General features: G+C 40.8%; 1 protein-coding gene across 1 annotated transcript in view; it reads right to left on the bottom strand.

Annotated features, from left to right (window-relative positions):
* Positions 1-15882, bottom strand: part of kynu (kynureninase) — a 236497-nt gene extending 220615 nt beyond the window's left edge. Inside the window, exon 1 of the mRNA XM_059970252.1 lies at positions 15714-15882. Coding sequence (XP_059826235.1) covers positions 15714-15882 — 169 coding nt within the window. The remainder of the gene's footprint in view (positions 1-15713) is intronic.
* Between the last annotated feature and the right edge of the window lie 10251 nt (positions 15883-26133).

The following is a 26133-nucleotide window of genomic DNA, read 5'->3' as shown; positions in this document are numbered from 1 at the left end:
GGAGTTAGAAAAGAAGTTGAGAAGCAGGATCACAAAGGTAGTCATCTCGGGATAACTGCCTGTGCCATGTGACAGTGAGTGCAGGAATAGAACGAGGTGGAGGATAAATGCTTGTCTGAGGGATTGGAGCAGGAGGCATTGATTCAGATTTTTGATCATTGGGAACTCTTTTGGGGCAGGAGTGACCTGTACAAAAAGAACGCGTTGTACTTGAATCCCAGGGGGACCAATATCCTGGTAGAGAGGTTTGCTAAGCTATTGGGGAGAGCTTAAACTAGGATTGCTGGAGGGTGGGAAACAAACTGAAGAGACTGAGGAAGAGGCGGTTGGATTACAGATAGAGAAAGCTTGGAGACAGTGCGTGAGGGAAGATATGCAGGTGACAGAGAAGGGACATGCTCAGATCAGTGGTTTGATGAAAGTAGTATTACAAATAAAGTGGATGAGCTTAGAGCATGGATCAGTACTTGGAGCTATGATGTTGTGCCATTACAGAGACATGGATGGCTCAGGGGCAGGAATGGTTACTTAGGGTGCCAAGCTTTAGATGTTTTAGAAAGGACAGGGAGGGAAGCAAACGAGGTAGGGGTGTGGCAATGTTGATCAGAGATAGTATCACGGCTGTAGAACAGGAGGAAGACATGGAGGGATTGTCTACGGAGTCTCTGTGGGTGGAAGTTAAGAACAGGAAGGGGTCAATAACTCTACTAGCTGTTTTTTATAGACCGCCCAATAGTAACAGCGATATCGAGGAGCAGATCGGGAAACAGATTCTGGGAAAGTGTAATGATAACAGGGTTGTCGTGGTGGGAGATTTTAATTTCCCAAATATTGATTGGTATATCCCTAGGGAGGGATTGAGATGGAGGGGAATTTGTTAGGTGTGTTCAGGAAGGTTTCTTGACACAATATGTAGATAAGCCTACAAGAGGAGAGGCTGTACTGGATCTGGTATTGGGAAATGAACCTCGTCAGGTGTTAGATCTCTCAGAGGGAGAGCATTTTGGAGATAATGATCACAATTCTATCTCCTTTACCACAACACTGGAGAGGGTTAGGAACAGACAAGTTAGGGAAACATTTAATTGGACTAAGGGGAAATATGAGGCTATCAGGCAAGAACCTGGAAGCATAAATTGGGAACAGATGTTCTCAAGTAAACGTATGGAAGAACTGTGGCAAATGTTCAGGGGATACTTTTGTGGAGTTCTGCATAGATACATTCCAATGAGACAGGGAAAGTAAGATAGGGTACTGGAGCCGTGGTGTATAAAGGATGTTCTAGTCAAGAAGAAAATAAGAGCTTACGAAAGGTTCAAAAAACTCGGTAATGACAGAGATCTATAAGATTATATAGCTAGCAGGAAGGACCCTAAGAATGAAATTAGGAGAGCCAGAAGGGGCCATGAGAAGGCCTTGGCAGACAGGATTAAGGAAAACCTGAAGGCATTCTACAAGTATGTGAGGAGCAAGAGGATAAGACGTGACAGAATAGGACCAATCAAGTGCGACAGTGGAAAATTGTTAATGGAACCAGAGGAGATAGAAGAGGTACTTAGTGAGTACTTTGCTTCAGTATTCACTACAGAAAAGGATTTTGGCAATTGTAGGGTTGACTTGCAGTGGACTGAATAGCTTAAGCATGTAGATATTAAGAAAGAGGATGTGCTGGAGCTTTTGCAAAGCATCAAGTTAGATAAGTCACTGGGACCGGAAGAGATGTACCTCAGGCTACAGTGGGAGGCAAGGGAGGAGATTGCTGAGCCTCTGGCAATGATCTTTGCATCATCAATGGGGGAGAGGAGAGATTCCAGAGGATTGGAGGGTTGTTGATATTGTTCCATTATTCAAGAAAGGGAGTAGAGATAGCCCAGGAAATAATAGACCCATGAGTCTTACTTCAGTGGTTGGTAAGTTGATGGAGAACATCCTGAGAAGCAGGATTTATGAACATTTGGAGAGGTATGATATAATTAGGAATAGTCAGCATGGCTTTGTTAAAGGCAGGTCATGGCTTACGAGCCTGATTGAATTTTTTGAGGATGTGACTAAACACATTGATGAAGGTAGAGCAGTAGATGTAGTGTATATGGATTTCAACAAGACATTTGATAAGGTACCCCTTGCAAGGCTTATTGAGAAAGTAATGAGGCATGGGATCCAAGGGAACATTGCTTTGTGGATCTAGAACTGGCTTGCCCACAGAAGGCAAAGTGTGGTTATAGACTGGTCATATTCTGCATGGAGATCAGTCACCAGTGGTGTGCCTCAGGGATCTATTCTGGGACCCCTGTTCTTCATGATTTTTATAACTGTCCTGGATGAGTAAGTGGAGGGATGGGTTAGTAAATTTGCTGATGACACAAAGGTTGGGGGTGTTAGTGAGAAGGGCTGTCAGAGATTACAGCAGGACATTGATAGGATGGAAAACTGAGCTGAGAAGTGGCAGATGGAGTTCATCCCAGATAAGTATGAGGTGATTCATTTTGGCAGGTCAAATATGATGACAGAATATAGTATTAATGGTAAGACTCTTGACAGTGTGGAGGGTCAGAGAGATCTTGGGGTCCAAGTCCATCGAACACCTCAAAGCTGCTACGCAGGTTGACTCTGTGGTTAAGAAAGCATATGGTGCCTTGTCCTTCATCAATGGTGGGACTGAGTTTAGGAGCTGAGAGTTGCTGTTGCAGCTACATAGACCCTGGTCAGACCCCACTTGGAGTACTGTGCTCAGTTCTGGTCCCCTCACTACAAAGATGTTGCCTGGATTGGGGAGCATGCCTTTTGAAGACAGGTTGAGTGAATTCGGCCTTTTTCCCTTGGAGCGATGGAGGATGAGAGGTGACCTGATAGAAGTGTATAAAATGTTGAGAGACATTGATTGTGTGGATAGTCAGAGGCTTTTTCCCCATGGCTGAAATGGCTAGCACAACAGGGCACAGCTTTAAGGTGCTTAGAAGTAGGTACCCAGGAGATGTCAGGGGTTAACTTTTTTTTAAAAAACGCAGAGTGGTGAGTGCTTGGAATGGGCTGCCGGCGACAGTGTGGAGGCAGATATGATAGGGTCTTTTAAGAGACTCCTGGACAGGTACATGGAGTTCAGAAAAATAGAGGGCTATGGGTAACCCTAGGTAATTTCTATGGTAAGGATATGTTCGGCACTGCTTTGTGTGCTGAAGGGCCTGTGTTGTGCTGTAGGTTTTCTATGTTTCTATGAAGGGAGCATCATGAAGCAATCAGAGGAGTACAATTGGAATTTAAAGTTTGAAACATAAGGCAACCTATTTGTTATCAAAAAAATGTAAAAGAAGGTGTAATTTGGTGAGAGGCAAGAAGAGGACATGAACTGAAATTTACAAAAGGCGAAGAATAGGGGTGTGGGGATGCAAGGCAGGTGAGAGAAAGCAGTAAACTCAAGAGACCATTAATTTTCTCTCTGTCTTCTGAATACCATATAGTTACCCACCACAAACTGAATTGGATGACTATTGTAAGCTGAAGATAACCTGGAGTGTAGGTGTGAAGATGGAGGTGTTTGAAAATGATGTGGAATTCAAAGGAAGCATTGAGATATACTGTAACTATAGTAACTATAGAATTGTCCTACTTTGATCTTTGGCATATAAAAATGTCACGTAATATTGGGTTACTCAGGCCTCTTCTTCCAGAGTTTCTCAAATATGATACCTGCTGTTTGTTTTGCTGAATAAAGACATCCATATCCACCAGCTTCAGTGTTCACAGTCACAACACCATAATATGAATGTGCCAAAGTTCAAGTTCTAAGTACATTTATTATCAAAGAATGGATACTTTATACAACCTTGAGATTCGTCTCCTAACAGGCAGCCATAAAACAAGGAAAGCCAAAAGAACCCATAAAAAAGTGTCAAACGCATTAAGTACAGCGAGGAAAAAAAAGCAAATCATGATTAGATTAGATTAGATAAATACTTTATTCTTCCCCAAGGGGAAATTCAACATTTTTCCAGCATGCCACCACAAAGAAGAGGGCGCTCATGCAAAAAGAACTGCAAGCAAATAGCATTGTGAACTGAAGCCCGCAAAGAGAGTCCCATAGTTCAGCGCAGAGCCGAGCCACGATCCGAACTGGCCTATCACTTGTCTCAGGCCCTGACGCCCTGACCTTTTCAATCTGGCCTGGTGCCTAAATCAACATCCAAACATCAGATTCAATTGTCTCAAAATGCAATGAGGCCAGGACCCCACTGTCATGATTATGCCCTGTGCTTAAATCTCTGACCAAACACAGTTTCCATCGCCTCGATGCACTCTGGGGCTTGGATACTGACACTTCGATTCAGCCTGTACTTGGCCATTCTAATTTGGCCACTCACTTAAATCTCCATCCAAACATCAGGTTCAGTCGCTTCTAAACAACCTGGTGCCTGGATCTCACCGCCTTCAATCGACCTGCAACCAACCCCTCCGAACCGGCACAGCACCTAAACTTAAAGAAACTCAGGTCTCGATGACGGGCCTACTGCCTTGCCTCGGTTCTGCCACAATGTATTGGCTTCAAGTCCAAAGCGATCTTACAGACTATAACTTGCAGTAATCATTTGCCAGAAAAATGTGATTAACAAATTATTTAGTTGTTTTCTTTGCTTCATTATCCATCAGCCAGAAGTCAGTGAGGTTCACCCAGCACCATCTTAAACTGAATGTACAATACTGAAACTGAGTTTTTACATGCAATATATAAAAGCTCAGGTTTTTTTTATATCTGAAACACAGCTCGCTAATTTTTTTCTAGATCTTGAGTTTTATAATTAGGAATAAACGGTCAACAGTTTGTATCACATCAATACCACTAACTTTTCCTTACACAATGCTGAGCTGAAAGTATTTTAAAGTCATTTTCAGATGATTTTGTGTATCTGTTCATCTTTGCAACTTAATTTCATAATTTCAAAATACCATGCAAAAAATTCACAAAACAGTGAATGATTAACCTTGACAGACATCCCACCTCTCCCAGAAGTTCAGGGAGTTTCCTGCATATTGATAGCAGCTCCCTGATGCCCGCAAATTATATACAATATCCCGGAAATCAATATTTTTGAGAGCGAGATTGAGAAAGCGAGGCAGAGAGTGAGCATGAGCAAGATAGAGAGCGAGAGCAAGAGAAAGAGAGTGTGAGAGTGTGAGAGTGTGAGAGTGTGAGAGTGAGAGAGTGAGAGAGTGAGAGAGTGAGAGAGTGAGAGAGTGAGAAGAGAGAGAGAGAGAGAGAGAGAGAGAGAGAGAGAGAGAGAGCACGCACCATGGCAGAGTGTTCAGAAAAAGAAAATATAAAACGTACTTCACCCCAGTCTACACTAAATTGTACCCCTGCCTAATAGGGGTCAAAAATAATGACAGTGTTGCTCGCTGCACTGTTTGCAGCAGTGACTTCTATTGCCCATGGTGGGTTAAATCACTGTTGAGGTGAGTTTAACAGGTATCATTCATTCCTTAGCAGAGCTAATGTTATTTAAACTAGCTGGCTAGCTGCTAAGGAGCTACTCTATTGCAGACATCCCATCTCTCCCGGAAGTTCTGGGAGTCTCCCACATATTGATGGTGCTACCTCACTGAAATGAGTTTTTGCAGGGTGGGATGTCTGCCTTGAATTCAAATCAAGTGCATGAAAACCTACCCTTCAATTTAACACTTAAAACAATATTCAGCACTTTTAATTAATTTAATGCCAATAACATGTGTGACACTGAAATTATTCAGAAATAACTAAACTACATTTTACAAAACTTATTATGAAAAAGTAAACATCCTCATTACAAGAAGATAGAGAAAAATTATTGTCCAATATTTTAATAGTTGCTGGACAGCAATGACCCTGTGGCAGAATAAAGGAGATACAGAGAACACAATGCAAGTATGCAATTGTTAATTCACTAAAGAGTTTAAGAGACAGGCTTCGTTCAATGCTGTACTCAGAAGGAATTCTATTTACCACTGAGCTTCATCATTGGCAATCACTTCTGATAATGTGCTCAGTGAACCAATAAATGAACTCCCCTGGTCTGCACCATTCCTCTACTTCCAGCCAATCCAAAGTGAAGGCATTCTATACGAGAGCGCTATTGGAGATTAGTGTTGAGGTGACAAAGCCACTTCCATCATCAACCATCAAACCAGTCAATTGCATGAATGTTCTCAAGGCTGGGTGATTTATTTTAGCAATGGAGTTCAGGAGACAAGGCTTAGCCACACATTAGTCAATGTTTTTCAGGCTCAGCAGTGATTATTCAACCTCAACTAGTGAAATATACTCTATATTGGAAGCTGAGCATTGTCTCTGAAGTATATGTATTCACAATTCAACCACTAAATCGAGAAATTTATTCTAAAGAACCAATGATCACATAGATTAAGGACTAGTTTCTACTCTTTGTTAATAGATTTGAATTTCCTCAACTTCTTCCAAAAGGTGATAGGCTGTGATACAAATACCATTCCAAAGATTCCCTATAATTACAAAGCTAAGTCCCAGTTTCAAATAATCTATTGATCAATGATGGATAATCTATAGATAATCCCATCTTCACTAGGACCCAACCATCAAGCATGCAGTATCTTTACCTTCACCTCACTCTCTGTTTTCCGCAGGGATCACCCTCTCTGAGATTCCCTTGTACATTCATCTCTCCCCATTAATCTCCTCCCTGGCACTCATCCCTGCAAGCAGAAACGCTGTACCTGCCCATTCAGCTCCTCCCTCACCTCCCTTCAGGACCCAAAAAGTCCTTCTAGGTAAGGTAACACTTCACCTGCAAACCTATTGGAGTCATCTACTATATCCAGAGCTCACAATGTGGCCCCCTCTGCACAAGACCATAAGAGAATAAGACAACTGGAACAGAATTAGGCCATTCAGCCCAGTGAGTCTGCTCTGCCATTTCATCACAGCTGACCCAATTTCCCATTCTCCTGCCTTCTCCCCATAGCCTTTCACATCCTGTCTAATCAAGAACCTATCAACCTCCACCTTAAATACACCCAATGACCTGGCCTCCACAGCCACCTGTGGCAACAAATTCCACAGACTGAATGGGTGTCCCTCTATTACAAGGGTTTCCAACCTTTTTTATGCCAAGTACCCTGACCATTAACCGAGGCAAAGACTGGAAAGGATGCTGCTTACCTCAGGATGGGAACCTCTACTCTAATACGAGGCTGAGCCCTCTAGTCATAGTCTTCCCCACCATATGAAACATCCTCTCCATATCCACTCTATCTAGGCCAGGGGTCGGCAACCCGCGGCTCTGGAGCCACAGGTGGCTCTTTCATCTCTGTGCTGCGGCTCCCTGTGGCTTTGGAAAATAAATGATGAGTATTTAATTAAAATGTATTTTATGTTAGTTTGTTAGTTTTTGAAATGTAATTCTAAATTTGAAGATTATGGTGATCTTGTACAATCTAAATAAAACGTGTTTTTGTCGCTATTAATATACGTCACCACTGCCAATGCCTGACACCCGCCAGTGCGCGATTTCTTTAATTTTTCGATCCAAGATAGGCTAACTATGGAGAATTCTAAAAAAAAAGAAAAGTGACTGAAGAAAACAACGTTAAATGATACGTGGGCAGATTCATTTGCTTTTACTGCTGACGAAACTGGTTTACCGGTATGCTTAATATGCAATGAGAAACTAGCAAACAACAAAAAGTCAAATGTCGCAAGGCATTTCCAGAATAAACACGCAGCCTTTGCTCAAAAATATCTGGATGGAGATGAGAGAAAAATAGCCGTTTCGGAACTGATGCGGAAGGTTGATCTGAGCAAAAATCATTTCAAGAAGTGGATGAAGTCTGAAAAATCAACTACATATGCTAGTTTTGTTGCCGCTCAGGAAATAGTCAGGCACGGGAAGTAGTTTACAGATGGTGAATATATAAAAGAATCTTTCATTAAGATTTCAGAACATCTATTCACAGACTTTCAAAAACAAGAGTGAAATTGTGCAGAAAATCAGGGATATGCCCCTCTCTGCAAAGACTGTCAAAGACAGAACCATAAAAATGGCAGAAGACTTAACAAGACAGCAAATTAAAGACATCAATTCAGCTGTGGCCCCCTCGATTGCCTGTGACGAGTCTAAAGACAAAGGTGACATTGAACAAATAGCGCTGTTCTGCCGGTATGTAAACTCTGCCGGGCCACAGGAAGAAATGATTGAGTTGATACCTCTAAAAGGCCAAACACGGTGGGAGGACATCTGTGAGGCTGCCTTGAACTGTTTAAGAGCCAAAGGAATAAAGACCACCCACCTGGTGTCAGTAGCTACTGATGGGGCACCATACGACAGGAGCGCACAAGGGATTTGTGGTTTTCCTGCAGAAGTCGCTGGACAGAAAGCTGCTGACTTTTCACTGCATCTTGCACCAAGAGGCACTGTGCGCTCAAACGTTTCCTCCGGAATGCACAGAAGTAATGGATGTTGTCATTCAGATTGTCAATAAAATAATGGCAAAAAGTTTAAATCACCATCAATTACGTTTGTTACTGGACGAGCTGGAAATTGCATATTCTGATCTCCTGCTGCACAACAAAGTCTGATGGTTGTCCAGGGGGGAGGTGCTGAAACGCTTTGTCGCGTGTCTGGAAGAAGTGAAAACTTTCCTGGGCAGCAAAGGGCTCACCTTTCCTGAGCTGGAACAGCCAGAGTGGCTGGAAAAGCTAGACTTCATGGTGGACATGACAGCGCACCTGAACACGCTGAACACAGCTCTTCAGGGGAAAGGACGCACAGCCCCGCACATGTTGGAGGATGTTTTGGCATTCGAGCGCAAGTTGACAATGCTTGCCAGAGATTTACAGAAAGGCACATTGTCTCACTTCCCCAATTTGAGAGAGTTCAAACAAGCTCACGACATGATAAATTCGGAGTATTTACATTCTGCAATCATCGCAATGCAAACATCGGTTGGGAAACACTTCTGTGAGTTCAGAGAGGAAAGAAACACATTATCCTTCCCCGTCACTTCCCTAAGTATCGATCCATCCCTACTGAATACGACTGCATTGGCAGGTGTGAGTCAACTTGATCTTGAGATGGAACTGGATGACCTAGCCGACAAAGACATATGGGTGTCCAAGTTTAGATGCTTGACGGCAGACCTTGAAGATGTTACCCGACAGAAGACCGTTCTTGCTCAGAATCACAAATGGAGTGATATTGAAAACCTCCCCTAACCGGACAAACTTGTGTTCGAAACATGGAATGCTATCCCCGACATTCATGTAAACATTAAAAAGTATGCGCTTGGAGTCCTGTCGATCTTTGGATCCACATATGATTGTGAGCAGGTGTTCTCCAACATGAACTTTATTAAAAACAAACATCGCGCACGCCTCACAGATGACAGCCTGCGATCCTGTGTAAAGATGAAGGTGACGTCATACAGCCTTGATGTGCAGACACTGTGCGCTGAGGTCCAGGAGCAGAAATCCCATTAACCAAGTATAAATATTTTAATTGCCTATTATTTTACGTATATTCATATTTTTTCATCATTCAGTGAAATAGTCCTTTTATTTTTCAGGTTGACAGCGGGGTGACATTATTTTTGGTTTGCCTTTGGCGGACAATTTAAGTTCGCCGTTTTTCATAAATACAAGAATGACTCAAATAGACATTGAGTATTTTACTTAAAAGTAACCTTCAACCCAACGTCTTTTTTTCGGAGTTCAAAATGTTTTTGTTGCATGCAGAAATGTAATTTCGTTTTCTCTGCAGGAGTTCATCGATTTCATAAATGCAACGCATTATATTTTGTTTATACATAGCATAAAGGCAAAAAAACGTTGTATGCAGTGTTATTTCATTTTAAATGTCAAACGGGTTTTGTGGCTCCCAGTGTTTTATTTTCTGTGGGAAAGGGGTCCAAATGGCTCTTTCAGTGGTAAAGGTTGCCGACCCCTGATCTAGGCCTTTTAACATTTGCTAAGTTTCAGTAAGATACCGTCTAGTGAAACCCTCATTCTTCTCAATCCTAGCAAGTAAAGAACCATACCATTAATTGTTCCTCATACAATAGGACTTTCTTTCTTATGAACCTCCACTGAACCCTCTCCAACTTTAGCATGTCCTTTCTTAAATAAAGGGCTCAGAACTGCTCACAATACTCCATGAGGCCTCACCAGTGCCTTATAAAGCCTCAGCATTACATCCCTTGCTATTACATTCTAATCCTCTCAAAATGAATGCTAACTTCACATTTGCTTTCCTCACCGCCAACTCAACCTGCAAGTTAACCTTTAGAGAATCCTGCACAAGGACTCCAAAGTCCCTTTGTACCTCAGATTTTTGTATCTTCTCCATGTTTATAAAACCTGTGCTTTTATTCCTTCTAGCAAATTGAATGACTATACAGTTTTGACACTGTATTCCATTTAAAGTTCAAAGCAAATATATTATCAAAGTACATATGTCACCATACAACCCTGAGATTAATTTTCTTGTGGGTATGCTCAATAAATCTACAGAATCATAACCATAACAGAATCAATGAAAGGCCACCCAACTGGGGCATTCAACTGTGCAAACACAAAAATAAGAAATAACTACAATAAATAAATAAGCAATAAATTTCAAGAACATGAGATGAAGAGTCCTTGAAAATGAATTCATGGGTTGTGGGAACATTTCAGTGAAGTTGAGTGAAGTTATCCCCTTTGGTTCAAGAGCCAGACAATTGAGGGGTAGTAACTATTCCATCTTCCTGATGGCAACAGCGAGAAAAGAGCATGTCTGGCTGGTGGGGATTGTGGGTGGGTCCCTGATGATGGATGCTGCTTTCCTGTGACAGAATTTCTTATAGATATGCTCAATGGTTGGGAATGTTTTACCAGTGTTAGACTGGGCTATATCCACTACTTTTTGTAGGATTTTTCATTCAAGGGATTTGGTGCTTCCCTAGCAGGCCGTGATGCAGCCAGTCAGTCAATTTACTCTCCATTACCATCTCTAGAAGTATGTCAAAGTTTTAGATGTCATGCCAAATCTCTGCAATCTCCTCAGGAGGTAGAGGCATGTTTTTGCCACTTCTTTGCTTATTCTGCTCATTTGTCCAAGTCCTTCTGCAGCCTTCCTGCTTCCTCTACACTATCTGTCCCTCTAACTACCTTCATATCATTCACAAAATCAATTCCAGCATTAAAATCTTTGATAGCGTAAAAAGAAGAGGTCCAATGACACACACAAAGTCCTAGAGGAACTCAGTAGGCCAGGCAGCATCTATGGAAGAGTACAGTCGACGTTTCAGGCAGAGACCCTTCAACCTGCTGAGTTCCTCCAGGATTTTGTGTGTTTTACTTTTATGTCCAGCATCTGCAGATTTTTTCTTGTTTATCCCAACACCAACCCCCTATAGAACACCACTAGTCACTGGCAGCCAATCAGAAAAGACTCTTTTTATTCCAACTCTTTGCCTCCTGCCAATCAGCCAATGCTCTATTCATACTAGTTTCTTTCCTGTAATACCATGGACTCCTATCTTGTTAAGCAGCTTCATGTGCAGAACCTTGTCAAAGGCCTCCAGAAAATCTAAGAAGAACATCCACTAATTATATCCTTTGCCTATCCTGTTTGTTATTTCCTCAATGAATTCCAACAGTTTTTTCAGGCAAGGTGATCCCTTAAGGAAATATGCTGATGTTGGCCTATTTTATCATGTGCCTCCACTTTGTTAACAATCGACTCCAACATCTACCAAACCACTGAAGTCAGGCTAACTGGCCTATGACTTCCATTTTTTTCTGCTTCACTCCCTTCTTGAAGAGTGCAGTGACATTTGCAATTTTCCAGTCCTCCAGAACCATTCCAGGATCTACTGATTCTTGAAAGATCATAACTATTGCCTCCAGAATCTCTTCAGCCACCTCCTTCAGTAGTCTATCTGGTCCAGATGACTTAACTGCCTTCAGACCTATCACTTTCCTAAGAACCTTCGTAATTGCAACAGTACCCAATTTTGCCCCCTGCACTCTCTTAAACTTCTGGCATACCACAGTGAAGAGTAATGCAAAATACTTATTCTGTTCATTTGTCATTTCCATGTCCCCCATTACTACTTCTCCAGTGTCATTTTCCAGTGGTCCAATATTTACTCATAAATGTTTGTTTATCAGAAAAATACTTCTGGTATCCTCTTTGATATGGTTGGCTAGATTATTTTCATATTTAACCCTCCCCCATGTCTTTTATTCGTTGCCTTCTGTTGGCTTCAAAAATTTCCAAATCCTCTAACTTTCCACTCACTTTTGCTCTATTATATGCCCTCTCTTTGCTTGTATTTTGGCTTTGACTTCCCTTTTTAGCCACAGTGGCATCATCCTGCCTTAGAATACTACTCCGTCTTTGGGATGCATCTATACTGTCCCTTCCGAATTTCTCCCGGAAACTCCAGCTGGTCAACTTTGAACAGATCTTCTCTCTTGCCTCTGTAATCCCCTTTACACCACTGTACCACTGGTGCATTTGACTTAAGCTTCTACTTATTATGATCAGGGGGCTCCAAAGGTTCCTTTATCTTAAGCTCCCTAATCAAATCTGGTTCATTACAGAACACTCAGCCCAGAATAGCAGTTCCTGGAGTAGGCTCAACCACAAGCTGATCTAAAGAGCCATCTTTAGAGTGTTACGTACCCTGTAACTGGGTCACTTACCAGCAAAGATAGAGAGCTCCATTGAAGTCTGAAAGTACTATTTTTAACAGTATTCATTGATAAAAATACACAAAAATAATATCAATGCAAACATACAGATAATATACATCATCAATACTAAATCTAAAAGCGCGGGTATAATAATACTCAATAAGAAATAGCTCTATCGTTGTCTAAGGGATAATGTATTGTCCGATGGAAATATAAAAGTCACTTTAGTTCATTCAAGCTGCAGCTTTTTGGTTGGAGAGAAAGACGGGTTAAAACTTGCCCATTCCTTTTATGATGTCAATCCTTCGAGAGTCGTTGGGAGTTGATTTCCCCGTTGTTAGCTAAAAACCATTCTTCCGTGGTAAAGGCCCACCGATTCCGGGGCAAATGGAAACGGACGCAGGTGGCCTTCCCACCGTCTTTCGCTATTACGGGATCGCTAGCGTTTCTTCTGGTGCGTCTGAAGGGGCTGTTCCCACAGACCCTCTTTCATCCTGACTCACAGGGTCTCAGATGTCAATCAGGTTGGGATGATGCAACCCTTCCACCAACATCCCCCTCGGTTCATTGCCTGGGGGCTTCGATGCATCGTACAGGATTCAATACACAATTCTGCCTCCGAGAGACAATAGCCGGTATCAATGGTTCCGCCTTTCGGAGGCCAGGACACATTCCAAATTCTTTGTGGATTCTGCATGTCTTTCTCTCACTTCCTGGGTCTCCTGACTCGAATCAATAGCGATCCTGCGATTCTCAAAAAGGAGGGGGCCACAGGCATAACATAAGCATTCTACAATTTCTTTGTCTTGGGATCCAGCACCAACCTAATTTTCCCAATCTACCCCAAGACTATCGTAACATTGCTCTTTTGACATGCCTTTTCTAACTCCCATTGTAATTTGAAGTCAGCATGCTGTCTACTGTTTGGAGGCCTGTTTTTAACTCCCACTGGCATCTTTTTACTCTCGCAGTTTCTACCTCTCCAGTGTCATTTTCCAGCGGTCCACTATTTACTCTAACCTCTCTTTTACTCTTATTTATCTGAAAAATACTTTTGGTATCCTCTTTGATATGGTTGGCTACCTTATCGTCATTTTACCCACAAGGAATCTGCATCTTCCAATCCTGCATCACTTCCCCCTAAGGAATGGGAAAACCTGATGTAGATTGGGGACCACTTCATCTAGCACCTTCACTCCATCCACACAAGGCAGGATTTCCCAGCGGCCAACCCTTTTTTAATTTCAATTCCAATTCCCAATCTGAAATGTCGGTCCATAGCCTCCTCCTCCCCCACTATCAGGTTAGAGGAGCAACAACTCATATTCCATATAAGGTAGGTTCCAACCTGATATTAGGAACATTGATCTCTCCAAATCTCGGTCATATTATTCCCTTTCCTCCTTCTTCAATTCCCCTCTCTGGCCTCTTCCCTCTTCTCTCCACCTGCCTCTCACCTCCCCCAATGCCCTTCTCCCTTCCCTTTCTCCCATGGTCCACTCTCCTCTCCTATCAAATTCATTAATCTCCACCCTTTAGCTTTTCCTAGCTTCTTACTTCATCCACCTTCAACACACAATTGGCTTCACCTATCACGTTCTAGCTTGTGCCCTTTCTCTTACCCACACCTTCTTAATCTGGCATCTTCCACCTTCCTTTCCAATGCTGAAAAAGGGATTCAGTCCAAAATATCGACTGTTTACTTATTTTCGTAGATGCTGCCTGACCTGCTGAGTTCCTCCAGCATTTTGTGTCTGTTGCTCTGGGTTTCCAGCTTCTGCAGAATCTCTTGTGTTCATCTACAGATTGTAATAATTTGGCAGAGCATTATAGAAAGACAGAAACTGTAACAATTAATCCCATCATCAAACCAACATATTCAGGAAAAAAAAAGGTCATGAAAGGAGTTAACTGGTGCCAAAAGTATGAATTGATTCAAAAGGTGGTGATTAAATTATGAAAAACCTATCAAAACTAATAAATTACTTGATCGCCACTCCTTCTAAGTCTGTTTTCTTGAGCTCTACTTTTCCATGCAAGAACGTCAACACTTCCAGTGTCCACCTGAGGTAGGAAATTTCATAAGGTCTCAATTGGTACACTACAGTTTTCTGACCCAAGTGTAACATTCTACATCTCAGCAACATTAGTATAACATAATAACATCTTATATTGGTACCTATTTTCAAGATTATTTGCCCTATTTCATTGATGCTGGATTGCATTGTAGATTGACAAATTGAAGTGGGTGCCAAGATGACAACAAAGTAAGCAACTCCAGAGAATAAATCTTGAAAAAATTAAATCCCCATATAAAACCGTGCAAATATAAATATAAATAAATAGCAATAAATAACAAGGACATGAGATGAAGAGTCCTTGAAAATGAGATACCTGTTTCTGGAAACATTTCAATAATTGGGCAATTGAAGGTGAGTGTAGTTAGCCCCTTTTTTTCAAGAGCCCAATGATTAAATGCTCTTGAACCTGTTGGTGCGAGTCCTCAGGCTCTTGTACCTTCTACCTGATGGCAGCAGCGAGAAAAGAGCATAACCTAGGTGGAAGGGATCACTGATGATGGATGCATGATGTATTACCATATGTGTTAGGCAGCAGAAATAAAACATTCATTCCAATACTTTGACATTTTAAAACTGTTCTCAACAAAAAAAGTCACTGAGTGATTATACTAAATTCTATGCTTGACACTGGATCAACCACTGATGGTCTTAAACATTGATTTCCTTTAAAAATTCTGCAAAGATCATGGTAATAGGATAATTAAACTTAAATTTATGATTTCAAATCAATTCCTTCAGTTTTTTTTTGTTGAAACCAACAAATGAATTTTTTGTTAATGAAATATATCTCTAAATGAAGGTGATAAAACTGATTTAAATAACATTCTTCTTTCACCCTATGAGGAAGGTAATACCAGTTGTCTTTTGAAATCATTACCATAGGCAATATCAACAACACAAATTCAAAGTGAAAAATTCAATGCAAGCCAGTAGATTAGTTGTAAACTTACTGGAAGGCAGGTCTTTACTTTTGGGAATATGGAACTGGTCTCGAAGATGTTGCAGTTCATCTTCTTGATCTAAATGAATTGCAAGCTTCTCATCAGTAATACTGCATCCTAAATTGGAGGCAGTACATTCCAAAATCTCTTTTGGGAGTTTGCCAACACATCGATCCATAATCAGTAACCTGTAATCAGTCCAAAAAGTAAAGTTAAAATTTGTTATTGATGCAATGTCAGTAGTCATTTAGATAACATTTGTCCTGAAAAAGCCTCTACAGTATAGAATATGATGCATGCTTGAACTAATTCTCTGAGGTCCCCACAAGATTACAAGAGGAGGAACGATCTTTACAAAGAGCGAAATGGCAGCTCAGCACAATGTGAGATCTCTGGAATATGAGTAAAATGATCCAAATGCACCCATTCTACTTCCTGAGACAGGAACTTTCCAGCAAGCCTGCAGGAAACATTATGCTAGGTTTTGCCCATAGTTTCCAGAGAAGTCAGGATAGCATCTGGGTCACCAGAAATGTGAGGTAGCAACTCCAGTAGCTATAACACTCAGTAGTACTTATATTAACTACTGTTACCTCATCCAATAAAAGGCCTACCATCTCATCATCAATAGTATGACCATAAGACATGGGAGCAGAATCAGGCCATTTGACCTATCAAGTCAATTCTGCCATTTGATCATGAGTGATATATTTGCCTCTCAATTCCATTCTCCTGCCTTCCTCCATGTAATCTTTGATGCCCTTGCTAATCAAGAAACTGTCAAAGCTCAGTTTTAAATATATCCAGTATCTTGGACTCAACACCATCTGTGGCAATACTATGACTAATAACTTTCATTTGCATGTTCTTCAAAAAGACCAAGAATATCTTGAGCCTGGGAGCATCTGGAGATGCTATTAGGAAATGGTCATTATAAATACATGCAGAATAACCTGGTTGCCTTTTGTGTGAAATTGTCAGAAATTTTTATTTCAGAGTATAAATTTCACTTTACCTCAAACAGTTTGAGCACATTTCAATTTCAGGCAGTTGGCAGCTGCTTGAGCATGAGCTAAAAGTCTCAGAAATCATGACATTTCACAGCTTGTGTTCTAACAAAAAGGATCCCTCAAACAAAGGTGAGGAGAAATCAGTGAGAAATGTCTCATCTAAAAATGAAAAAAGGGAAAATACTGGATATAACAGTAGGTCAGGCAGGATCAATGGAAAAGGAAATAGTAAACGATTCAGATCAAAGGCATTTAATCAGAAATAGTAAAAAGCAGGTAAACATGTTTTATTTAAATACATAAGAGGGGAGGGACAAATTACAAATTTTGGCAGAGCAAAGCTGATAAATGGGGATCTTTGTTTGAACTATTGAACTAAAGGTTGAGTCAGATGTTCAATCTCAAAAGATGAGGCTCTATGCCTACAGGAAACAGGTGTTCAAATGATAGCCTGCTTGTCCAAAGCAACTCTTCGCTTACCCACTGAGGGAGAGCACAGTAACAATTGGAGCTCAGATATTCCATTAAGTGTGTGGCCTCAGGCATGATGTCACAGTAAAGGTCCTTCAACCTAACCCCTTCCTGTTGGTAAAGTCAGATATATCAGTATTACAGTTTGAAAACTATATCAGCAAGTTTGAAAACTATATCAGCAAGTTTGCTGACGATACTAAACTGGGTGGCAGTGTGACATGCGAAGAGGACGTTAGGAGAATACAGGGAGACTTGGATAGGCTGAGTGAGTGGGCAGATACTTGGCAGATGTCATTCAATGTGAATAAATGTGAAGTTATCCACTTTGGAAGCTGGAACAAGAAGGCAGAGTATTGTCTGAACGGTGTCGAGTTAGGTAAGGGAGAAATGCAAAGAGACCTAGGAGTCCTAGTTCACCAGTCAATGAAGGTGAATGAGCAAGTGCAACAGGCAGTGAAGAGGGCAAATGGAATGTTGGCCTTTGTTACAAGGGGAATTGAATACAAGAGCAAGGATGTTCTTTTGCATTTGTACAGGGCCCTGGTGAGACCACACCTGGAATATTGTGTACAGTTTTGGTCTCCAGGTTTAAGGAAGGACATTCTGGCAATTGAGGAAGTGCAGCGTAGATTCACTAGGTTGATTCCTGGGATGGCAGGGCTGTCTTACGCAGAGAGATTGGAGAGATTGGGCTTGTACACGCTGGAATTGAGGAGATTGAGAGGGGATCTGATTGAAACGTTTAAGATAATTAAAGGATTTGATAGGATTGAGGCAGGAAATATGTTCCAGATGTTGGGAGAGTCCAGTACCAGAGGGCATGGATTGAGAATAAGAGGTCAGTTATTTAAAACAGAGTTGAGGAAGAGCTTCTTCTCCCAGAGAGTTGTGGAGGTGTGGAATGCACTGCCTCGGAAGACGGTGGAGGCCAATTCTCTGGATGCTTTCAAGAAGGAGCTGGATAGATATCTGATGGATAAGGGAATCAAGGGATATGGGGACAAGGCAGGGACTGGATATTGATAGTGAATGATCAGCCATGATCTCAGAATGGCGGTGCAGACTCGAGGGGCCGAATGGTCTACTTCTGCACCTATTGTCTATTGTCTATTGTCTACAGTGGAATAAAGTGAATTACAGAGGCATAAGAGAGGAACTAACCAAAATTGATTAGAAGGGAACACTAACAGGAATGACAGCAGAACAGCAATGGCAGCTCTCAACACATCAGAAGTCCTGACAGCATTCACTACGGTGAGGATGTAGCGGAGGCTCTTAGAAACTTTGTATCCACTACTTCCAAAAAAATTGTGGTCATGAATAGTCCAGCAAAATCCACATGAATCCTCTGTCTGTGCAATGCAGGGTCTTCCCAGTGATAGAGAGGTGCTGCTCTTGGCATCTTTCGGGCATGTTGGCATCCCAAACAGTGCATGGTAAGCAGCTCAATCTGCTGATCGATCCCAGGCCACCACACAAAGCTTCAAGCCAATGCTTTCATTTTGACTGTGCCTAAGTAACTGGCATGTAGCTCCTCTAACACTTCAGCTCTCAAACTGGATGACACAACAAATCTCAGTCCCCACATAAGGTGACTCCCATCAAGAGCAAGTATATCCCAGCAGTGGTAAAATGGGGAAACTGGAAATTCTGCTGAACATGCCAGCCATTTTGGGCTGCTATATAGACCTGAGAAAATGTGGAGTCCTTTCAGGATTCCACAACATGTAACATGACTGCACCTATACTACAAGGCGAAGCATCATAGGCAAATTTCACCTAATGACATGGATCATAGAGTATGAGCTGTGTCTAACATCGCCATTTGCTTTACACTTTGGAAACGCCACCTCACACTGCTTAGTTTATTACTATTTCTTCCCAATCTGGAGCATGAGTTCAGGGGGTGGAGTAACGTGGCCAGGTTTGGCAAGAACCTGTTAGTAATTGATAAATCCTAAAAAGGACACAACTGTGACACTTCCTTTGCCCTTGGGGCATCCACCACTGCTTGAATTTTCTCAGCACACTTTTGTAAAGCTTGTATGTCAATGGTGTGACCACAGCGTGTGATGCTTGATTTAAATAAGTCACACTTTTTGCATCATGCTCTGAGCCCATAATCTTCTAATCTTTTTAGCACTGTCTTGGTATTTTGGAAAAATTCCTTGTCTGCCACACTGATAATGATGATGTCATCCAGGCAACACCAGGTGACTGTACAGCATTGCAGCACTTAGTCCATAGCTTTCTGCCAGAATGCAGGTGTGGATAGTACTCCAAAATTAATCCTATTCTAGCGATAAAACCCATCAATGGTGCTTATGCTGAAAAACACTTTGGACTCTTCTTCCATCTCCATCTGTAGGTAGGCCTCAGCTGTCCACTTTGCTGAAGTGTTTCCCTCCAGCAAGGTTTGCAAAGATATCCTCTATCTTGGGCAGAGGGTATTGATCTCCTTTGAGTACTGGGTTGATAGTGACCTTAATATCACCACAGATCCTGACAGACCTATTATTCTTGGCTACTAGGACCAGTGGTGTTACAAATGGGCCCCACGCAAATTTAGAAATAATTCATTCAGCCTCTATGCAATCTAGATCACTGGCTACTGTATCAGGAATGGTACAAGGAACCAGAGAGGCTTTGTAGAACTTTGGTGTGGCATTTTCATTTGACACTATTTTATCCTTGGTGTGTTTGAGTTTACCCTTGATATCCATGAACACCACTGTGGCATCAGCCGGTGCCTTTCTTAATTTGTTTTCAGTTGACTTTATTGTGGGGGATATGGCATGCAAATTGTGGATGGATCAGGTTGTAGTTGTCTCACCAAATCATGGCCCTCCAACACTGGCCCTACTGTTTTTACTGCATACAAGTCCAACGTGGCTTGTTTACTGTTGTACCTCACTGTTATAAATGGCATTCCCACAGGAGTTATCTTTTCTCCAATATATCTTTGGATATGTGCCGGCTCCAGTTCAGTTTCTTTGAAATGCCAGTCAAATTCAATTTGTGGAATGACTGAAACAGCCTAACCAGCGTCCAATTCCATTTTAATTAATTTGCCATTCAGGCTTGATGCAAGGAATATTGCTTGCCTCTGGTTAGCTTTCACATTATAAATCTTAAAGCTACCTAGTCTAATGACACTCTTGCTATTATCAGATTTTTCATCAACAACATGCAGATTAGTGCTCTTTAACTTTCTCTTCCCTGTGCATTCCATTTATTTTTGTCTGCCAACATGCTCTTTGAATGTAATCTACTTTGTTGCATTTTCTGCAAGTTTCACCTTTAAGCTTGCATTGATATGGTATTTGTGAGGCCCTGCTACAACAGTATCACAATTTTTTGGCCTGGTCAGGTTTCTATTTAGGCATTGCAATTTTGTTCACACTCTCTTTCATTCCTGACTGCATCACAATTGTGTCACTGGCCGCCATTCCCATTGATACAGCTATTTCAGCAGTTCTTTAAATGTGAGCTGTTCTTCAATTAGGAGCCATTTTTAAATGCATCCTTGTAAGATTTCACAAACGAAATGATCATGGAATGAATCATCAAGTCCATCATTGAACTAGAAATGCACAGGCAATTGCTTTAATCCAGCCACCTAAGGTGAAATGGACTCCCCTTCCTTTTGATTCTGCTTAAAACTTAAATCCTTGTGCAATGAACAGTTTTAGTTCTAAATGTTCCTGCATTACTTTCATGACATCAGCAAATCTTACTTCAGCTGGTTTGATTGGAGCAGTCAAACTTCTGAGAAATTCAATGCCTTTCCACCCAATTCACTCTGCAAAACTGGCAGTCACTTTTCATTGACAACCTCATTTGTTTCAAAATACCTTTCAATTCACTTAGTATACAACAACCAGTTGTCTCTTATGCAATCAAACACAAAAATCTTTCTGATGTAGCTAGCCTTTTCTGCTTTTTTAACCTGGTTTTCACTGTTTATAAACCTGTGAATTTTCTCCATTTTCTGCCTTTTTTAAATATAAAAACTCTCCCATCTATGACCGTTCCCAAAGAAGCCCGTACTGTGCATTCTTAAAACTCAAATGTCTCAATGCATTTTTTTAAAACTCAAGTATTTTGCTGTCTTCAACAGGTATTCAATCATCTTGGTTTCATTTAAAATTTACTCATCACTACTGTTATGGTTTGTAACTCCAAAAAATAAAATGGGGAAAAAAAACATGGAGCCAGAAGTAATGTGTCTACTTCAGTCTTTACATTAGCGAGGCTCGCACATATGATGTGGTGGTGTGAAGTATGCCATTCGCGCACTTTTACTTGTAACCCATAATGAATTATGTAAACAAAGTACGCTAATTATATTTACAATATTACTCAAACAATATTGAAATAGTAAACAAACAACATCTAACAACAATGTAAGCCCACAGCTTTTCCTTTGCTCTAAGCATATAAACCTAGTTTTGAAAGTCAGGAGCATTAAGAATAGAGTGGGAGTGGGTAAAAAAATTTAACTGGAATTCCAAGGTCATGGTTGAAAGGAAATTATTAGAGTGTAGCAGACAGGTTAAGTGGAAAGTATCAAGTATAGTAGCTGTTAATACAAACAAAAAAAGGTCTTCAAATTAATTCCAAATGTAGCATGCAAGCAAAAATAATTTTGTTTTAACTATCGGGGAATTAATAAAAAAACATCACTGTTTGTTAAGTGAACATACTATCCAGTTGATAGATATCCTTTGAGAACTGACAAGACAATATCTTGATTGCACTGAGGCAATTTGTTAAATAATGCAACATCCATCAACACTAAAAATCAAAAGATGAACTTCAAGTCATTAAAATTGGGCATTAGGGATGAGATATCCTGAGTTTTACACTCATTCTGCCACTCAGACTGAGGATACAATGTGTCTCTAACTGTGGAATAAAATCCTGACTATTATGTCACACAGCACCTCAGACATGTCCTCATTCTGTTTGTTCCATTAATCAGTCCTGGGAATTCTGTGTGTCCAGAGAGCCACCTTCCACAATACAGCAGTAGAGCAAGTACACTTTGGATGTCTGGATATTCTTTTGTCCTCTAAAGCTTTTATAATAGCAAACGTTTGAGCATTCTTCTTATTCCGACTTCTCCGTTTCCTTTCCAGTTCTGATGAAGGGTCTTGGTCCAAAACATCAACTGGTTAGTCTTTTCCATAGATGTTGCCTGCCCTGCTGAGTTCCTCCAGCATCTTGGGTGAATTGCTTTGGATTTCCAGATCAGTGGATTTTCTCGTGTTGGTTTTAAAAATACATAATCTTAAGGAACAGCTATATACATCCAAAATATCAAAGTAAACTGAAGAAACTGTACTTAATCAACTGCACTTGCCTTTGTACCTAAAGTCAATCAAACTCTATATGCTATGAGCCTGAGAAGATTCTCCTAACAAGATTTGTCTGCATGTCTGCTTACAATGAGAAAGTAGGACCTGTTACATCCAGAGCTCCAGATTCTGCATGACTCTTTTGAAGTCACAACAGATATTAGGCAAAACTGTCATAGAATTTCTGTTTGTGTATTATACCAGCTTTAGAAAATAGTCTGTTATCACAATTTTCCTTGACACAAGGTTTTGCTAGGTGTCAAAATGGGAATTCAAAATTGACTTGTTAATTCCTTTATTTTTGTTCACATAAATTCTGTGAGAGTGTGCTTTATTCAGGACCTCAAATTTTTGGGAATTGATTCGTGAATTGTGTAAGAGACAATGTTTGTTCGGTGAACACTCATAACCTATTTATATCTATATAGATGTAGTCTATATATCACAGGGAAGTGTTTTAAGCCAATCAGATGGGAAACCACAAATGCTTTGATTTTTAAACTATTATTAGCAAGGCACTTCACTAGGTCTCCGAGATTTTCCATTTCTGGACAATTTTAATTGCTCTGCTATTAATGGGAATGCTGTTAGCTTATTAATTTGTTCCTAAATCTCTTCATCCATCTCTCCCTTATTTGCTTCTTCAAGTCAATTGACCAAGTTTTTGCTTATTCCTCTTGCTACATGGTTCTGCAACTCAATATCAGACCTTATAAGCAGTTCTGTTTGATAATGCTTCCCTTTAATTCCTTGGGCATTTCAATGTTTTGAGATGCTTTATAATGAATCTTGATGTTACATTCTTTGGTTGACCCAGTCCCTGTTACCTTATCTTCGTTCAGAGTTCTTGCTCTTATTCTTCAACTGAGCTCACTGCAGGAAAATGTCACTTCTGCATAATGGGTAAATGTTTGAAATGGGAAGAAATAATAATCATTGAGAAACAGTTTCAAAATTTCACTTTGTAGAAAATCTTTGTATGGAATCTTCAAAGCCTTTGAACAGAAAATCCTCCACAGGGCAGTGGATTCGGCCCAACACATCATGGGTAAAGCGCCCATACCATTGAGCACATCTACATGAAATACTGTAACTGGAAAGCAGCATCCATCATCAGAGATATCCACCATCCAGGTCATGCCCTCTTCTGGCTAATGCCAACAAGAAGAAAGTACATGAGCCACAGGACTCGCATCACCAGGGTCAAGAACAATCAGGTTCCTGTATAAAAGAGGTTAACGACACTCACTTGCCCCATCATGGAAATGTTCCTACAACTAATGATCTCACTTTAAGGACTCTTTCAGGAATAAATGGTGCAATATTCAGAATCCAAATCAGTTTTATTATCACTGATACATGTCGTGAAATTTGTCATTTTATGACAGCAGTAAAGTGCAATACATAAAATACACTATAAATTACAATAAGATAGATACCAATGAGAAAATGAGAGCAAAAGTATTGAGGTAGTCTTCACGAACTGTTCAGAAATCTAATGGAAGTGAGGAAGAAGCTGTTCCTAAAACATTAAATGCCTCTCTTCAGGCTCTAGTACCACTGCCCTGATGGGGTGGCACGGAGGCCTAGTGATTAGCACAACACTTCATAGTACCAGCTACCCAGGTTCAATCCCCATCACTGCCTGTAAGGCGTTTTTATGTTCTACACGTTCTTCCTTTGATCATGCAGGTTGCCTACGGGTGCTCCAGTTTCCCAACTCAGTCCCAAAGACATACCAATTAGTAAATTAACCAGTTGGGAAGTCAACCAGTCATTGTAAAGTGTTCTGTTGTTAGGCTGGGATTAAATTGCTGGGTGGTGTAGGTCAAAGGGCCATTTCCATGCTGTTTTCCAATAAATAATAATAAGGCATGCCCTGGGTGGTGCTGGTCCTTCACGATGGCATTATCTTTTGAAAATACCTTCAATACTGGGGAGGTGAGTGCCCTTGATAGAGCTGGCAGAGTTTACAACCTGCTGCAGCTTTTTCTGATCCTGTGCGCCTCCACACCAGATGGTGATACAACCAGTCAGAATGTTCTCGATGTTACATCTGTAGGAATTCGTCAGTCTTTGGTGACATATCAAATCTGCTCAAACTCAAAAGTGAAATATAGCTGCTGGCCTGCCTCCCTCATAATGGCATCAATATGTTAGGCCCAGTATAGATCTTCAGCGATGTTGACACCCAGGAACTTGGAACTGCTCACCCTTTCCACTGCCTGACTGCTTGATGGAAGACTGGCATGTGGTCCCTCGACTTCTCTTTTCTTAAGTCCACAATCAATTTCTTGGTCCTACTGACATGGAGCAGAAGGCGATTGTTGTGCCACTATTCAACCAGGCGAACTATCTCACTCTTGTATGCTCCTCATCATTATCTGAGATTATGCCGACAACAGTTGTGTCATCGGTGAATCTTTGGATGGCATTTCCGAGCCACACAGTCATGAGTACAAAGGATGCTAAGCTTGCATCCTCCCGGAGTGCCTCTATTGATTGTCAGCGAGAAGATGTTATTTCCGATCTACACTGCTTTTGGTTTCCTGCTGAGGAAGTCAAGGATCCAATTGTACTAGGTACTGGGTCCAAGTTTTGAAGCTTATTTATTAGTACCAAAGGGATGATGGTACAGGTTTTTCCCGCTCTCTGAAGGTACAGCATTCCCATGAAACCATTTGTAACCCAAAATGTCATAAAGCAAAGAAGCAATTACTATTAGTTTATATGGGAAAGTTTTTTGAGCGTTCCCAGACCCAGAAATAAGCTACCAAATCAAACCAAATAACACATAAAACCTAAAATAACATGCAAATATAGTAAAAGCAGGAAAATGTTAAATATACAGCCTATATAATGTAGAAATATTGTATGTATGGGGTATTATCACTTATCAAAGTTGGGAAGACAGCAAGACAAAATTGATTTGCAGAGAGAAAAATAAAATCGGCGTATGTATATGCGTATGCACGTACACGCATGTACATACAACTGCCCGCACAAGGCTTCACGGTCATGGTAGCCTCTCTCAGGGTAAACACATGTATAAAATGGGTCTTTTTTTGTAAAAGCAAAAATCCTGTTTGGTTAGCAAAAATAGGTACTACTGTAGATCTTTTGTAACAGCAAGCTGTCATAAAGCGAACGTTCAAAAAATGGGGACCACCTGTATTGAATGATAGATAGATAGATAGATACTTTATTCATTCCAAAGGGGAAATTCAACATTTTTCCAGTGTCCCATACACTTATTGTCGCAAAACTAATTACATAAGTATTTAACTCAATATAAATATGATATGCATCTAAAATCACCCTCCCAAAAAGCATTAATAAATAGCTTTTAAAAAGTTCTTAAATAGTTACTAAAGTGCATTGAGTGGTAACTTAAGCTCAGTCCTAACCCCGGCACTTTAACATGTCTTGCCCCTGGTGGTTGAATTGTAGAGCCGAATGGCATTGGGGAGTAATGATCTCTTCATCCTGTCTGAGGAGCACTGCATTGACAGCAACCTGTCGCTGAAGCTGCTTCTCTGTCTCTGGATGGTGCTGTGCAGAGGATGTTCAGGGTTTTCCATGATT

Source organism: Hypanus sabinus, chromosome 5 (genome assembly GCF_030144855.1).
Source record: "Hypanus sabinus isolate sHypSab1 chromosome 5, sHypSab1.hap1, whole genome shotgun sequence".
NCBI classification, from domain to species: domain Eukaryota; kingdom Metazoa; phylum Chordata; class Chondrichthyes; order Myliobatiformes; family Dasyatidae; genus Hypanus; species Hypanus sabinus.
Note: the sequence above shows the minus strand (reverse complement) of the source record. Positions and strands in the feature narration are given on the sequence as shown.